The sequence below is a fragment of the Alligator mississippiensis genome, chromosome 3, assembly GCF_030867095.1.
Source record: "Alligator mississippiensis isolate rAllMis1 chromosome 3, rAllMis1, whole genome shotgun sequence".
NCBI lineage: Eukaryota > Metazoa > Chordata > Crocodylia > Alligatoridae > Alligator > Alligator mississippiensis.
The window spans coordinates 131,334,607-131,353,343 of NC_081826.1; the positions used below are offsets into that span (position 1 = coordinate 131,334,607).

General features: G+C 41.6%; 1 protein-coding gene across 7 annotated transcripts in view; it reads right to left on the bottom strand.

The window, feature by feature from the left end:
- PHACTR1 (phosphatase and actin regulator 1) overlaps positions 1-18,737 on the bottom strand; it is a 476,216-nt gene that overhangs the window by 117,883 nt on the left and 339,596 nt on the right. For all 7 annotated transcript variants that reach the window (XM_019494850.2, XM_019494855.2, XM_019494858.2 and 4 more), the window contains one exon: positions 2,097-2,177. In XM_019494850.2, the coding sequence (XP_019350395.1) occupies positions 2,097-2,177 (81 nt within the window). The remainder of the gene's footprint in view (positions 1-2,096; positions 2,178-18,737) is intronic.

Here is an 18,737-nt window from a genome sequence, read left to right on the forward strand (position 1 = left end):
ACAGGCAGCAGACTGCAGTTCTACCTCAGGCCCCAGCCCCGTGCTGTCACTGCCCCAATCTCAGGGTCTGCATGGGGACTGGCTGGGACCCATGCAGGCAAGGTGCATGGCCAGGGGGATGGGCTGGGGCTGTGGATGGATGGGGAGCTGCAGCTGGGGCAGGAGCTGGCCAGGATCTTGGGGTGGTTACAGTGTGGGACCAGGGCTGGGGCAAAGCTGCAATCCACTCCCTGCACAAACCTGCCCGTGGAACCCGCACCTGTTGCAGGGGTGTGCAGGGAGCAGATCGCAGTCTGCCCCAGTCCCATGCTGTCACTGCCCCATGATCCCATGCCATAATCCCAGCCTCACCCACCTGTCCAGCTCCTGAACACTGCTTCCCGCTCACCCATGGCCCCATTCCATCTGCCCAGTCAGATGTGCTGCCCACACATCCTGCCCCCAGCAGTGGGTGCAGGACAGATGGGCCAGAGTGATTGGGTAGCGGGGCTGGATTCAGCGGTTGTAGCAGCTGGAAGGAGCTGCTGTCATCGGGGCTGCCAGGAAGTGAGTCTGGCCAGTGAGCCACTCTAACCCCACTGCATGTCTGGGAATGGTGGGACTGGTCACATGCTCCGTGGCTCAAGCTGCCTCTTCCGCCTGGGCTGGGCAGGACCGAAGGACCTGCTATGGGCCAGACAAAATCCCTCCGTGGGCTGGATCCGGCCTGTGGGTTATATTTTGCCCGCCCCTGGGCTAATCTGTTCCCAAACTAGTCAGTTCACCTAGCTCTGCTCATGCTAGCTCCAGATCCAGGCTAAGAACTGATGTTGTATTTGTCTCTGGACACAGTATGCCCGAAAATGTCCCAGTGTTGGTGTGTACACACCTTGCCCTTCCAATCAAGGTTTAGTGAGAGGCTGAATGCACTGTCATCTTTCTGCCTTTGATTCAATAAAGCATGTGGTGGGCCAGAAGGGGGTGCCCCTGAGCCAAGTCCCCTGCCTCACTGCACCCAGCCAAAAACCAAGCCTCGGATGCTGCCTCAAGGGTGCCAACTTCTGGCCAACCCCCTTCCTGGAGCACACCTGCAAGCCTAGGGTAGTGCCGCCACCACCCAGACTCAGGCCTTTGTTTGGGTCCTGTGCCCCCTCGAGCTCCCCTATCATTTGAACCTTGGTCCCTGGATAAAATGGTTTGTCCCAGGAAAAATTTAATGCCTGTTTGTAGCCATAGAATCAGTACAGTGTGCTAGCATGGTCCTATGCCTGGGCTAGTAAGCTCAACTTCTACAGAACTAACTTAGCCCTGGTACAGTGCTGTGTAATGTGGCTACTGCTTCTGGTTTTAGAGCTAGAACATGCAGAGCTATCCTGCATATCTCTACACAGCGATGCCTTGCTCCACAGAGACATGTCATTAAACCTAAATTTAGCAAAACATTTAAGCAAATACTGAAGTCTCATTGAAGTCAAAGTAAAGTACATGGTGAATCATAACCTTTGTGCATTCACAGGGGACATGATGGAATAAATTGAAGCTGAATTTAGAATGCAGTAGATGGCATATATTTGTTACCCTATTAAACTGGAATGACATAAAAGAATGAAGTGTTATTATTGAGTGCAAATAATACAGTCATGGTAAAAAAAACATGGTATCCAAGACAGAAAACGATAAATGTTATAGATCTTCAACTCTTACATGGGGACCTGCAGGGCCCTTCAGAAACCAAGGAATCCGAAGCAATTTAACTGATTTCCTTTTCCTTAATAGTTAATCCCTCACTCCCTCCATCAGAATAATGGTATGACGAACAGAAATGGGGCTTCAGTCAGGAAGTCCTATTCTCTAAATAACTATTAGGCTCCTGCTTCAACTACTGTATGCTTTTGTTTAATTTTACCTACTAGATAATTGTAAACAGTTACTTAGACAATATGGCAAACTTAAGTAAAATATAAACAGAAATCTGAAGGTCTGCTTCTGAATTCACTTATATCCCTATTATTCAGGAATTAACTCCCTTGAAGTTACTGGTGTTCAAGCAATGCAGGAACAAGCCATAAGACTTTGCATATTGTCAACTTGGTGTCATGCACACAATCATTTCTTACCTTTATCAAAGATTTCCTTCAGAACTCCTCGTTTTATAAGCTCTTCCCTGCTTTGCCTCATTGATATCTTTCTTTCCAACGCTACAAGAAAAGGACAGAGGTAGATATCATTACAAAAATAAAGGTAATTTTAAAAGACTGTGTGCCCTTTATAGCTTTTATTTACTTTTTACTGTTTGGCCCACTGAAGTCAATGGCAAAACTCTCGTTTGTATCTGAAAGGAAGGACTATTGTAACTCCATAGATTTCTACTGGCTGTCATGACATGGCTGTTGATATGTGTTGATCCAGAAAGACCTCTATATTCACTCCTATACTCCTGCTTTACTAAAGACAAATAGCATTAAATAGCTTCTGAATAGCAATTGAATAGCATTAAACTGTGGATCCTTCCTATACCAGACAACACCAGACAGCATGATAAGCTTGGTCCTTGGCTCCTTCAGGGCCTGGACCTGTACTTTTGAAGTCAATGGGAGTTGTCACTAACTTCAATGAGAAAAGAGCAGACTCTTACAGCGCAGAATAGGGCACATTTGTTTGTAGAGGCATTTCTTCAATAGAGGAAGTGATATTTAGCCTGGTATAATGGCTTCTTCCTAAGGATGACTTCTCCAGAAAAGTTGACATGTGGACCACCATTCATAAGAGGACATCAATGTTGTGTCCAGGAAAGTAGCCATAGCCTCAAACGGAAATAAATCTGTGACAGTCCATTAAAGTCAAGGAAGATTCACTGATTAACACCAGTCAAGGAGCTTGCCCAAAACTAAATAATTATTGTATTTGGTGCCTGGAGACCACAGGCACAGGAAAGACAAATAGAATTCTAGTGGTTGATTAGTTCAGCACTAATTAAGACATTGTTCAATTAACCAAAACATCACAAAATAAATATATTCAGGTATGCACTGGAAAGAGAATGAGCAAGGGGCACAGAAAGTGATATGCAGGGGATACTGAGACTATGTATGCTCTACAAAAAGCAAGGCTCAGCTTGCCAAAAAAGAGGGACTGTCAAGGGCAAATTACTTATGCCATACGCTCCTCTGTCAGATGCAGCACACAGCAAATGAGCAAGGAAGAATGAACTTCAAGATGCCCAAAGCAGATTTAAAGTGAACGAGGCTCTAAAATGCTCCCCCACTCCCCACCCTGAGATTTCCTCTGTAAACATGACTACATAGCCCTTTGTGATATTGTCATACTACCTGGTAGTTGTATGTGAGGGTTGTTTCTGAAGAATAGGATAGATAAAATGGTCTAGGATGGTTTAATCATGGAGTATCCTGCCTTGAGCAGGGGGCTGGACTAGATGACCTCTTGAAGTCCCTCTAACCCTACTTTTCTATGATTCTAAGTTCACTGTGTACTTGGAGGACTAGCAAGGTTTATATTGACATGCATCTTGTTGAATTTATTTGCTATTACATATGGGTGGTTTGGTGTTTTGTTTTGAGGTACTGAAGTGCTGGGCTCTAGGGCCTATAAGAATCCTGCTTATAGAAAAGGTAATATGTCCCTTAGGAAAGTAATGCTGTTCTATTCTTTTAAAATAAATATTAGCTTAAAAATAAAGCTAAAGAAATCAGCCCTCCTGCGTAGTCAATGCTGGTCCAAAAGCTATACAACCATTAAAAATATAAAAACACGCTTAAATATCCTTAAATGATCAAATACCAGCATGATCATTAGGTCTGTGCAAAATTTCACAGGCTGTTTCGTTTCAACACTGTTTTGACTTGTTTCGAGCTCAAAACAGCGAAATTGAAATGAAATGACATGAAACACTTTGAAACAGCCTCAAAACAAAATGAGGGCAGTTGAAACATTTCAAAAGTTTCAAAGCTGGGCTTGCTTGCAGGGAAACAGAAAATAAGGAGAGGGAGGGGGAAGAGGGGGGAAGGACTGCTCTCATATTGACTGTGTAGCTGGCCAGTGACTGTGATCCTTCCCTGAGGTCCCTTCCAATCCTAGTGCTCTGGGGGACGGATGAAAAAGCAGCATTGTTTGAAGTGAGCCGCTTTCTGCCTTGGGGTCAGTTACTGAGCTGTGAGCAGCTCAGCAGCGTCAGACAACAAAGGCTATCATTTCCTACTTCCTAGCATGTTTCTAGCAAGTGGGATACATCAATACTTTTTGCTTTCTATACCCTTTTATTTAATTATTATATTCATTCATTCCTTTCAATTTATTCCTCCCCCAAAATCCTCTTTTTATTTGCCCCAAAAATCTTCTTTTTGTTTGCCCTGATGGAGATATGTATGTGACAGTATCTCCATACTGGCTGTAGGAAGTTGGCTTCTGGTGATGAGGTTAGCAAGGTTCAGTGCTTGTTTGAATTTACAAAACACTTTTCACAGCCCAGCCTATGAACTGCACTTCATCAACCTCCTAGGTACAGAAACTCATGGACTCAGTATAGACAGTGGAATTCTGACACACTACAACGTGCCAGGCATCTGACTCCCCAGGCACCTCTCCACTTTTACCTGCACTTCTACCTTCCCCCCAACCCCAGCCTGTCTCTCATCCCCTGATGCCTCCATTTCCATTTTCACTGACTGGCTTTCTTGCCTGCATTGCATGCCAGCTTCTGGCTTCTTTACTATTCCTTCCATCCAGGAACAGCACCCACACCAACTACAGGTGCTTCTTGAGCCTGACAAAGGGTTTTTCAACCCAAAAGCTTGCTAAGATATATTTCTCCAACTATTCGGTTGGTCTACTAAAAGATACCAGATTGACTCAAAGAACCTTATCTGCCAGTGCCATGTCCTTAGATCAACATCCCTAGCACCTGTCCCCGGTCAGCTGATGGGAAGGAGTCAGGGCCCTGGGCACATCTAAGCCCCAGGGCTGGGGCTGGCAGGGAGAGTTCTCTGGCAGCTGCTGGAGAAGAAGCTCCTGCAGGAAAGGAAAGAGGCTCTAGTCTGTCAGTTTGGCTGCCTGAGATGCTAGTGCTACTGTGATGCAGTGTGTATGTGTTGTTATTTAAAGTGGTGGACTGGACTGAGGCTGTAGGGGAGAAGGATGCCTCATTGGGGCACACTATTGTGTTGTGTAAACGCCCCAGCACCAGTGCAGGCATGCCTTAACACACACAAAGTCATACATGTCACAAGTTTGGGTTGTCAGCAGCTTGAGGTGCAGTTTCCCAGAAACCCCTGCATCTATCTCCTTGAAACTCAACAGACTTTGTGGCCTCAGCAGGGGCTACAATCCCTGCAATTTGCGTTTGAATCAGGCAGTTATAGGCAGTTTTGTGATTCCCTATTATAGCCTATGGGTGAAACAGCAAAACAGTTTTGATGAAACAAAATGGAACAGTGCTTTGAAACAAAACAAAACATCAAAATGAAACACTGTCCTTATGAAATGGTGAAACGGAAGTCGAAACGAAATGGTGCTGTTTCGCACAGCCCTAACGACCATATCATCTTGAACATACTCAGCTGATCTTCAGTGTCATTAGTTCTTAATAGCAAGCCAAAAACAGAAAAAAAATTCCAATTGCACCTAAACTGATTTTTTTCAAAGTTTTTCATAAAAAGTCTAAACAGTTTTGAAAATGACAAAAAAAATGCCATTTTCTTTCTTTCAATTGAAAATTACACATTTTATTTCATCCTTGAGTTATTTAACCTGTTTTTTTTTAAAAAAAAGGCCCAAATTTTGTGTCTATATGTTGAAATAGAACCTTTTTGGCATTACTGAAATTAAACACTCAATTTAGTAACATATCAAAATGAGACAATTTTGAATATTTTATTCTGTCCTCCCAGCATTTTGGTTGAAAAAAAATCCACCAAATTAGGCCTGGAATCACAAATAGCTTCAGTTTCTCCAAATCTACATTTTTCAACATTTACTGATTTTTGAGGAAAAAATGCTCTAGTAAAGACTGTGTTAATTTCATGAATTGAAGTCAATATTTCTGAAAGGTGGATATGGTACTCATTATGGTTTAGTTATATCTTGCTCACTAGCAAGACAGGGAGTACTGAAAAACCACAGACTCATCTAATAACTATTTTTAGGGTCTAAATTATGTAGAACTTTCCAGGGTCACTTTGGATGATCATCTGTACAGAAAGCTCTAACACAGCTCTACCTGTGACAGCTACCTTACCAGAAGATTAAAAAAAAATTCTGTTCAAAGCTTGAGCTAAAATGAGAACTTTTCTCTTTAAAAAATTCCTCCTGTGTCTGCTTATAGATGATTTGATTGCTAGAAGGGAAGCATCTCCCTTGGTGAAACAGCGGTAAAGGAAGGACTAGCCAGGCTGTTCATTTAAGGACAGCACTGAATAACAGCAGTAGCTGATAGTATTAAAACTTATGTTTTTCTTTCTTAGGACTCTTCTCTCCAAACATAGCTAGTATATTTATGTGCACATGTTGTGATTCAGCTGTTGAACTGAGGTTAAATAATCACAGTGGCCTATCTTAAAGTCTGCATGTAAAACTCACAAAGTATTAACAGCATGAAACATGAACTGAATACACAGCTCTGTTCTACCGTGACAAGGATTGCAACTTCTTTTGCCAAGGATTTTTTTCCAAAGAAGTTGGCACCACAAACTCCTTTCACTAAGCACTTAGAAAGGACTCATCCAACAAAAGGAACAAAAAAATTCTTTGAATTAACCTTCAATTCAGGAAAACTTGTAGATTAATGGGTGAAGAAAATAAATATAATTGCATTTAACCAAAAATGTAGTCTTTCCCTTGAGATTTTCATTAGTGATATGTTGAATTAGACTGTTTTGTCCTTTTGTTCTTTTTCCAGGAGGAGAGAAATTTATGTCAACATCTATCTATGGGAACTAGTTAAGTTTAAAAACTGCTAATTTAACAAATGAATATTTTTAAAATAAACCATTTTGGTTGGTGGAGTTTACCCTGTGAATGCTCCGGTTAGGCCAGCAGTACAGTTCAGACAAGCTCATAAGAATTTCTTGTTCCTTTGTCCTAGAACAGGGGTGATCTACCCCTGGCCTGTGGGTCAGATGCAGCCCATGGCCCTGTGTCATCTGGCCCATGGGGTTCTCTATGGGATCGGAAATTTGACAGTGGGAGAGTGGTGACAGTACTCCTGCACAGCCAAATTGTCAGACTTATGGGGCCCTGTGTGCTAGATCAGGGCACCTGATTCCAGTGTGCAGAGCTGCAGGGGTGGTGCTGGGTCCAGTGACAATCCCAATGTTCACAGGGCTCAAGAGGCAATGGAAGCAGGCCCCAAGACCCAATCCCTATGTGCTGGGACAGGAGGGGCAGTGCTAGGCTCTCAAGGACTAATCTCAGTGGGAGGGGGCAGTGTTGGGTCCCCATGGTCTGGTCCCAGAGCACAGGGCAGGGAAGGTGTGGTTCCCAGCCCTAGAGCCCAGTCATGGCCTACGGCACTTGATCTGTGGGGCTTGGCCTGTGAACTGACCCTGTCCACTCATCTGGCCTATGAGGTCAAAGGGTTGAGAACCGTTGTCCTAGAAGCATACTACTGTTATGCCTTTGTTCCCTGAATAAAACTCTTGTGCTCTGTAAAGTCAGGCTAGGTACAAACATTCAAAAAGCCTGAAGTGGAATCGATCTAAGTTACATGGTTTTCTGTAAGCAGTGGCGTAGTTTAGATCAGTAGCAAACAGAACACATGTTCACACTTTGGTGGGGCGGCAAATATTAGACCCGGTTCTGCCATTTTTAAAGCAGTCTATGTACGTCAAACTTCTGTTCTTTTATGGGTATAGACTGGTTTTGTGTGCCAAACTTCCATTCTGTTATGGGTATAGACCAGTTTCTAATCACGTATACTGGTAAAAGTGTAATGTTTATATCTGACCTCTGTGACTGTCCCTTCAGTTGAGAAGGTGAAGCATGAGGCCTATGTGTGCAAGTGCTTATGCTGCTCTGTTAAACAGCCAGAGACATTTATGCAATGAGGACACATCAGCTTATCATTATCTCTCCTACCCATCCTTCAGACACCAAGCTTGTCACCTTTGCAGGAAGTGAGGGCTTCCCCAACATGTCCAAAAGAAGATCCCACCCTTTACAGAATATGATGTACTGCTGCTGCTTCTTATACCACTCAGAAGACCAAACAAACCAGTTCAACTCTTTCCTCCCCACCTGACATTCACATCTAATAAGCTATTTGACCTACTTAGATGTGTCCTAACCTTGCTGTTAGATTGTACCTCTGGTCTCTCTCTCAAAAAACACCGGAGTCCTTATAGCATGAACATGTCCTTTTAAAGGCCACTAATTTTCATTGGCATTATGGTCAATTAAAATCGTTACAACAACAGAGCTCCTGGCAAAAAAATTTCCATTTTGTAATCTATGTCTGGAATTAATATTCATTTTGCTTTTCAATTATTCCAGAGCTGGAGTCATTTCACAAAGTAAATTCCAGAGAACCTGTCTCCATGGTGTAAAGATATACAGCTTACTGATTCCTTTCACGGGAGTATCGTGTGAAATTTACATAGATCCTCCTTTATCATTCTAATTCTAATTTTCAACCAGACAGAGATTCTAAGAAGTTAACTGGTAACTCATCTGATTTCAGAGCTACCATCTCTATATTTTAAGGACAGGCAGGAATACTTTTTTGCTGTTCTTTCTTATTAACTTTCTAACTATCCAGTAAAGGCAAGTTAAACTGATTGCTGTCACTGACTGATGATAATACAGGTATGAAACAAGTGAAAAACATAAAAAACAACCATACAAACAATCTGTTAAAATCTTTCTTCACAAAGATTTGGGACTAGCAGTTAGCATCTTTAGAGAATTTCACTTCTCTTTCTTTAATACATGTGAACTTGAGAACAGCACCTTCCAGATCAATGCTCTCCACAATTTGGTTTTCATTAGAAATGAAATTTAGAGCCACCCTCCCCAACTGCAACTGAACGATTGTCAATCACAAGAAGTCTTAAGTGAGTTTTGAAAACCTGCATTCTTCACCTGAGGCAGGTATACAAAGTTAACAGAATCCTGAGTTTGGGAAAAAGCAAAAAAGTTAATTTTTGCATAAAAACTCTAATGTTGCTTTGGGTGCATTCCAAATTTCAGCACCCTACTAAGAGCTCAATGTTCAATGCAGAGATCCAGGGCATGCCTATTTCTTCATCAGGCTGCTTATTTTTCAATACTTTCTTTAAAAAGTGCACTGCTATTGCAATTTTTTGAAGAGCTTCTTTAGTGTTTGGGGGATTATAGCGGGTTCTCACTAAACTTTTATTGTGCCTGGGCAGCCTTGCTCCATAGGACACATCTTCAATATTGAACAAGCAAACATACAGTCAACAAAGGGTTAACTCATAGCAATGGTCCTTCTTCAGACCCAGAGAGAGGATGCTGCCTTTTCTGCACCACTCTCCTCCCTCAGCTCCATTCCCTGGGAGCTTTTAACTTCCTCCAGGCACCGATTGCTGGCAGCTTGCCCATGGCTGAGCAGGCAGACTATCACTTCTAACCGCCCGCAGCTGCGCTCTTGCCCCTAAGCCTTGCACCCAGCTGCAGGGATGTCACACAAAATACTTGTGGTGCTCCGCAAGTTGTAAAACCATGTTTTCAAGAGACTCCGTGGAAGGATCCAAAGCATAAGAGAAACCAACTGATTTTATTGTTCTTTTCTGGATTCGTTAACAGTTCATCTCTGGCTTTAATTAAGTGTTCTATTTTTGGTTCTCATTCTCTTCTTTCAGACATACTGGAACTATCAGAAGAAATTAAATCTTTGTTCCTAAGATGGCTATTTTCAGAAGCAGGAATGCAGGCATTTTAGTTGGAAAAACCTTCACAAGAAAATTCCAGTGTAGCCATTAAATGGGAAAACAGTTGATCCCAGAAATCTTAAAAGTGCTTGACATAGTTTTCCATTGATGATTTCTCCTTTGGCTTTTCTTTTTTAGCTTGACAATCAGCTTCAGACTGATGTTACCATTTTCACAAAAGATTGTCACTTTTACTTTTGGTTTCAACCACAATGTTTTACACCATGGGTTGACAACCTTTAATTAATGGCAGGCTGCAGCTTCCAACACATCCAGTGCCACAGGCCATCCTTCCCTCTGGCTACTTCAGTTGTTCTGGCTCTGTGCAGAGGGCTGCTCTCTTGCCTGCTGACAACCATGGGGAATGAGAATTTGAAGTGGCTAATACAGCCACTACATAAGTTGCAACAATGGTGAGAACAGTCCTTTGGACAGAGCTAGAGCAGCTGGAAGAGGTTGGTGAGCCATGAGTAAAATGTGGAACAAAGAATGAGCATCAGATTGGATCATGGCCTAGATCTAATCTCTTTGCTATAATCCAATCTTAATAAATTGTTGACCCCTGATTTATACTGTCATTGGTGGAAACCATTTGAGCTGACTACACTTGTACATAAATACAAGCTAATCTAGGAGCTTCTAACAATAAAGTATAAATGGATTGATTTAGGTAGAAAGTATCACCTGTCACCTGCTGTTGTTTAACAGAAAATCCACAGCACTGCCAATTATCCAATTAAAAAGAAAACAAAAACCACTCTGCTGGTGAATGAAAGATGTTCCACCTTTGCAAATGTGGGGGGTTTGGGGGTTGTTGGGGGGGGTTTGGTTCTTTTTTTGCCTTTTCTAACTTTGTGCTTGATGAGGCAGTTGCCTATTTTTCCAAGCCTTGAAGGGGTTCCAGTTTCATGGAAGTAATTAGAAGAGAAAACTATTCTGGGAAAAAAAGTCTCAGAGCTGGGAGAAACTCAAAGGTTTCTCTTTTACAAAGGGCTCAACTAAATTTTGGCTTGTTTCAGTGACATCTATGAGTTTTTTTCTTTGAGTCTGGGGTTTGAATCTACTTGAAAGTCAAAGTGCAGTACAGCCAAAATAAGTGAATATTGCCTTGTTTAGATCTGAAAATATACACTGAGTTTTGCCTGGTTACAAATTAAACCTATGATTCTCTCTCCAAACCTAGGGGAAGGGAAGAGTGTTTCAAAGACTTATGAATATTTGGGCAAAACTGCACCAAGTTTAAAATTTCATACAAAAGTTTTTTGGCTGATTAGTCTCATTCCTGGATTTAGGGCTATAACACTTTCTACAAGATATTAGTCACACACATCACTGTTTAAAAATATCATCTATGTGTGTCACACACATTAACTATGAAATGTGATATCATTATTTTTATGTGGGGCCCATAAAGGATAAAATTCTTACAAATCCTAATCAAAGGTTGTGTTCCCACAATGCAATATCGTAAAATATGAATAAATCAGTGAGAAATGTGTATGGGAACATATAAAGTTTGTTTTTAATTTGTTGGACCTATAGAAATGGCAAAATTGTGCCAAATCAGGGGTCATTTAACTGATAGAAGAAAACATTAATTACCTGCACCACAGAAATGAATAAGTGAAATTCTGTGTTCTGTATTATACAACAGAGACAAACTTATAAGATATATCTTAACATAACTTGTATACATACCTTTGAGAGCATAGGGTTAAGCCTTATAGCCAAGGTTGCAAACCCAAGAAAATATATTTTTTTTTACTGCAGCCTACAATATTTTACTAACATAACTTTTTGACTGACTTATATTTTACATAATGTAAATGTAAACCTTTTGCCAAGACTTGGATAGCAGTAACAAAGGCCAGGTTCAAATTTAGAAGTTGAACACTGCTTCCTAAATCTGGCTTGAGCCTCCACCCAAAAACCTGGAAAAATCAATTTTAACTGGGTATTCTACTGTGAACAAACTCCCCCATTCACAAGCAAATGCTAAACTAAAACAGAGTTTATTACAGGGGGAAAGGGATAAGTATACAACTTTAGAAAAAAACATAACCATTAAATATTAAGTGAAACCCAAAAAGAGAAACCTTTCCCTCCAACTTTCAGGACCTCCTCCCCTCCTGCACAGGTACTGTCCCTGACTTCCCCTCCCTTCCCATTCCCCCTTCCCTTTGTCCAGGAGGGTTTGTTTAGGGTTTGCCTCTGGGCACAGGATGGGAGTGATGCCCACTTCTGCAGCTGTCCCCTGCTGATCTGGAGCTGGGGGAAGTCCCTGGGCTGCTCCTGCTGTGCTCTAGCTGGGAGCTTCTGTGAGTGACAGCATGGGATGTCGGGCTTAGCTGGGGACAATGGCTGTGCATAGGTCCTCCCTTCCAGGTGCTCCTACTCCCTGCCCAGCCTTCTAGTGCCCCTCCATGCTGTCCCATCCTTGGGGTCCCCTACTTACTGCCAAACCCCAATGTCCCCAACTGAACATTGTACTGTAATGCATACTCCAGCCCTGCTCAGCCCATTGTGGCATGGACCTTCTTTCCACTGCCTCTCCCTCTTCCAGCATCACCGCTTCCCTTCTCTGTCCTGCCCAAAGCCACGTGACCCTTTCTACCTTCAAGATAAGAAGCTGACCAGCCATTACAGACTAGTGATGGCCCAGACATGCAGGGTAAGCATGTGGCTGGGGGTGGTGACTATGGAAGTTCCCATAGGCCACAAAGCCCTGACAGAGAGCTCTCTGCAGTGCGCCAAGCTGCAGGGTGGCATGGCTGTGCTCTGTCTGTCCATCAACACTAGCATTCAAATGACAGATTTTCAATCAAGCTCACCATTTCTTAGGTTTTTTTAAGGACAGCTTAATTCCTCCCTGCCCCCCAGATTTTACAAACTCACTTTTTTATTTATTTATTTATTTTTTTTACAGACCATCTGTAAATTTCTGGACAGTTGGCAACCTTGATATATCCTATTTTGATTAACTAGAGGGTAAAATATCCATTTCCCTGGTCGGTAGGATGAACCATATCTATTCTTTACTTGGATTTTGGCACAAGTAATTAACACTAATATAAAAAATGCAGATCTACACACAGTAACATCAAGCATAAATTAACCCCTCAGAGGAAAGGATCAGCAAAAAAATGCAAAATCAAATCCCTTAACACAGAATTACAGGAGCTGATCAAAATGTTGCAGACTACTTTAAGCAGAGGAAATCATGACAAAGTAATAGGATTTGAAAAGTATTGCTTGCAACCAAGAATTCCATAAAGACAACCAGATAAAATAAAATTTGAACAACTCTATCGAACATAATTAACAGAAGGAACTGAACTGAAGAAATCAGAAATCCCATCCAAAACCAGAGTGGAGTGTCAATTTCGTATACAGAAGGAGAGAAATTTTGAGACACACTGGTAAAACCCAACATAATGGATTTCACAGACTGAATAATAGAGGAAGTCTGACAAAAGATAAATAAATGAAGACAAGAAATAAAACAGGAAATCTCAGGCAAAAAACAGAAAGACTAAGAACAAAATCAAAGATACTGTAACTCTAAATGAATGCAAGACCCTCACCATCCTAAAGAAAAACATCATTATCCTCATTTTTTCACAATTGATAGATAGGAAGGTATAAACCTCCACTAAATAGGTAAAAGTATACTTCTAAATCTGGCCTACACATCAATTTAGGCTGACTGGCCAAGTAAAACCCATGAATAGATTTTTCCAGAAGGATATGAGTTGTCCTGTTAACCCAAGATTAAGGTCTGGCTTTAGTCACCACTTGTGCAAATACACAGCAGGGCATACAGGACAGAATCAAGTTCATTTGAAGAAATCTGCAGATATACCAGGTGCCTATCCGATTTGTTCTGTTAGGGTCCAGGAGGCAGCTAAAAAAATCCCAACAGGTATGATGCTATTAAGAAGTGGGGCCAGGGCTCCTGGAAGATGTTCTGACCTAGCAAATCTATCTCTGAACAGACTACTATGAAGCCATGGGTACAAAAGAATATTGCTTCTCCTGGCTGAGCCCCCAGAAAGAGGATGGTATAAATAGTGCCTTTGATATGGTTCAGCTGCCCCACTGGTACTGGGATGGGGGTAGGGTTTGTCTCCTTCTCTACCAGCTGGAGTGACTCAGACATTAACAGCAACATGTCACTAAGATTAGATGCCACCCCACCCCATACATAAAACCATTATTTTTCAACTGTTCTGCACAATTTATTTTTAGCATTTTCAGAAATAATGTACAGGATCTGAGGAATAACTTCAGAAATCTGACTGAGACTTTGGACCTAAAAGAACATGGCTTCCAGAATAATCCATCCCAGGATTTATAGTAAACCTAAGTCATGTTGGGTGAAGAAACAGGGAATTTAGTTAGTGGTATTTTATAATACCCATGCAAGACAGATATGATATATAAAACTGATCAGTACTTAAAAACTGTGTCTGTGGTTCAAATCAAGAAACAAAATAAGTTGGTATACTCAATCTTAGGGTTTGTCTGCACTGCAACAGGAGGCTTGATTATATCACATCCATAGTCACTTTAATTATATTTCATTTTGATACTAATAGCATGGATTTCAGTGTGAGTTGCCATGTTGCCAAGACTTAACTGCTGTCAGAACCCAAGGCAGTTAGATAAAGGTAGCTTGGATCCACCTAAATGTGCTGCCATCACATCTCTGATTGCTGTGTATACACATCAAGAGCTATGTAGCCTTTACTCCATGTACATATTAGAAGACTCCCACAATTTTTCAGGTAGAACATAGCAAAAGATAAAATAATGGTTCCGCATAAAATGTGGTCCCATAGTATAGCAAAATGCCAATCTCAAAGAAATACAGGAAAAATATTGAAATTGTAGTTTCCACTTCTCAAACCTCTCCAGCCATGCAGCACCACTGAAGTTGTCTGAAGACTATGTAAAAGAAAAAAGAATGTGATCCAGGGAATCATCATCTAGAGATCAGTTGTTCAGTGCAGATAATGGTGTATCTTTTTATCTACTCAACTTCCTTTAAACACCTTGCAGTGCCAGGAAAGGAGGCTTTAAAAGAAATACAGCTACTGCTAGAAGAAAGAACATAGTGAATAGCCTGAGGAGACATTAATCCTTATATACTTCACTGTACTATAAGCCAGAGCCTCTTTCACTACAATGTACTATTCTTACAGCAAGAGTACAATATGCAAACAGATGGCTCACAAACGGGGATCAGCAGTATATGTAATTACAGAAATACATATGCAACATTTTGATACATAATAGTGCAACTAATCTCAATCAAACCAAAATCAAGTCATCTCATGTCAATGACATCACCAGAAAGAAAAAAAAGTCCATGATTTCTGGCAGCTCAACAGAATCCACTCCAAAATAGAATTTACACATAAGATGTGAACAGCCAGCCAAGCTGCCACTTTTGGATGTGCTCACCATCAGACAACACAGCCAGATGGCAAAATATGCACCACAATTTACAGATACATGTCTAACAGATTTCAGTAGACTGGATCCACCAGCATAAACTCCTACACCATAAAGCAGCAAAGAGTATTAATCTAGCCCTGCCTTGCAGTTAATGGGATTGACCTGTTAGTTTTCTTGTCAGATAAGAAGATAACAGAACAGGGTGGTGGGGGAGAGGCAAAACGGTGAATAAAAGAGAGAGAGATGGATAGCTTGGGCAGATAAAGGTCAGGGAAAGACATGCAATCTATGATTTATCCCAACCAGGACAGGTCCAAGCCTACCTCATCCATTGTCCAGCCATGCTCACAGGTGTATTTAAAATCTGCTTTGGTGTGTGTCTTTGTGGCCACTTCTTGAGCTTAGTTTTCCCTGAAAGCAGCCACGGGGCAAAGGCTCAGGGCAGCCTCACTGGCATATGGCCATGCATGCCAACAGGTGCAGGTAGATGAGGTTGTGATCAGGTTTGGCTTGAGCGGGATACACTATTGCTGGAGCATAGACAAGAACCCATCAGCCAATTGGGATAGTTTGGCCTCTCATGCTGCCAGTGAGGAAGATAGCTGTGTTACTGGAAAAGGTGAATTTGCAATGATTGAAAAGTACAAACATTTGCACCCCACCCATGACCTGCAAAGTAGACTGCTATGTTCTTGAACTTTACCAAAAGCTAGGGTAACAGAGGCAAGCTATATTCCTCTAATGAAAGCTTATCTTGACTACAGTGTGAAAGGTTAATTTGGTGGATTCTTCTCATTCAGAACTGTCCAACCTCTGAGCAGTCAGGGGCCGCACACTGGGCAGGTTGCACTAGCTGAGGCCACCAGTTATATACTGCTGATCACATGGGCCATCAGCTATATACTGCACTACATGGGTGCTCCTCCCCATCACACACTACATTGCATGGGTGCTCCCCCCTACCCCACTGCATTGCATGGCCTCCCCCACTCCCACTGTACCATTCCTTGTGGGCATCTTGAACCAAACTCACAGTGCACCTATGCTGTACCTTGCCATCTTGCACGTCCCCTCTTAGATGGAGGCAAAAAGAGGAAGGTGAAGGAAGGAGGAAGAGCCCAGAGCTCTGAGCTGCTACTGCAGCCAGAATGGTGGGAGGAGAGGCAGTCAGGTGGGAACTCAGAGGCCTCATGGTAACCCCTTGTAGGCTGCCAGCAGGACACCAGTTGGATAGGCCTGTTCTAATGTACCAGAGAAGGACTTGCACTGGCTGCCAAACCTCTGCATCATAGGGAAAAAACATACCCAAAAGGACATTGTTAAGCCCAAGGTTCTGTTATACTTGTGCCTACTCTCCCGACACTTGCTGAAATGATAACTGGTTTGGGAAAAAAGCTGTTCCAGTCCTTGGCTAGAATAGCTAATGCGACAAAAGCCTTCTCAGGTACAGAGACAAGCAGATGGATGGTCATAGATGTTTGTCCACACACGCATCAGTTAAAATAAACAGTTCAACAAACTTAGCACTCAGGAATGCCCAAAGGATGGGTCTTCCAAAAATCCCACAGAATTGATTTAACAGCTTGTGACAGATGCATATAATCCTGCTTTCGAGTGTTTCGTGACAAACCCTGGGAAATTTTACCTACAGCATGATTCCTATATTTCCACATAGAAACATCAAAAGATTCATTGCTAAGCATGAATAAACTCAAAACCACTTATGAAAATGAACTGGCATCATCCTTCAAATGTAGACATTAGAAGGAGCCAAGTGGGGAGTTGTTCATTTAATGCTTGATTGAATGATTCAATACCAGACCAGAGAGAGAGAGAGAAAAAAAGTATGTTCCAAAATACAGGAGTATTCTGATTCACTACTGTCACACCATCTAGCAGTTAGCTCAGACAGTATATGTCAACTCTAGCTTGTAACATGGCAAAAACTGCTTGGCATAGATGAACACCACATTAAGGGGTAAATGTCACATTGTTACCTTCTGTCACCAAATGTTGTAATGGATAATGCTTTGTTTGAACCAGTAGCTGATAAAGAAAGGATGAAGTAAAGTTGAGGATAAAAGCAAATCCCTGCAGAATGTCAGTGTATTTAATAGATTTAGGATCTTTTTCCGTATTTTTGCTTTCTTGGTAGCAAAGGTAAATTTTCCCAGCTTCCAAAGTGGTGCTGCTTTTTGGAGTTTACAAGACTCTACATTGGGTCAGATTGTAATTTGGGTTGCACCAGGATAAACCCAGAGTAACTCAACTAGAATTTGGCCATGTAGCCCTAAGGACCATTCCATTCCTTGCAGTGGGATGCTTATTTTTAAAAGCTAAAGAAGATAATTTGAGATTTGATTTTCCTCTCATGCAGGTATAACTCATGTAACAATTGGGTCCTTTAAAGTTAGTATTACTTGCTATTTCAGATACTGAGCTTATTAATTATGACAAGATAAATTGGAAGATACTGGAGGGAAATTAGAGACTAATCTATCTGAACAGAAGCTAGAGATACTGACCTATGAAGAAAAATAAGAACTGTAAAGATGACTGACAGACAGAGGACATTGAAGGGAAAGGGGGTGATAACAACATGGAAATATTTGCAAACACTAACAAGTAATACTAATAATACTAACTATAGTCACGATTTACATTATATGTTACATTACAAATCGCATAACTTACACATTGCATAATTTAACTGTAGATAATATTATACAGAATAATTCTAGCATAATTACTGCCTGAGAGTCCCAAATGTAATGACATCCCTACTGTTTCAAGTCTTAACAGTATACTGTTTAAATTTGGGCTTTGTGGTTTTGGGTACTGGTAGCTAACCTTTTTGGCAGGCATGCCAAAAAGTAGCTCTGTACCCTCTTCGTGTCACTCTGATCCCTTTCCCCTGCCCAATCTTCTGCTATGCTTTCTGTTTCCTGTACTGGGCTCCCTGCTTGATCTGCTGACCTGCTTCCTACCCTGTCTGCGGTTACGTTGTCCGCCCCCTCCCCAATCTGTGTGCCACAAGCAGAGGCTGCTTGTGCCACTAGTGGCAAATGTGCCACAGGTTGGCCTGGCTACCCACAATTTAGGAAATGAGATGTAGGCTCATCATTTAAATTGTACAATTTAATTTGTGACATTTTAACAAACAAAGGGACTTTATCTCCTGGCATACATGATTTACTAGGGCTTTATTTCCATGATCAGATGATTTATGCTAAGTAATACAAAATGTTATATATTTGTATCCAAAATTACAAAACGGTTGCAACTTCTGTACCCTGGCTTGCATTAGTTGTCAAATAGCACATCACATTGCCAGCTATTGTGTCATCCTCACTTAGAAGCCTTTTCATCATGAGCTCTGTAAACTTGAGGGTTTTT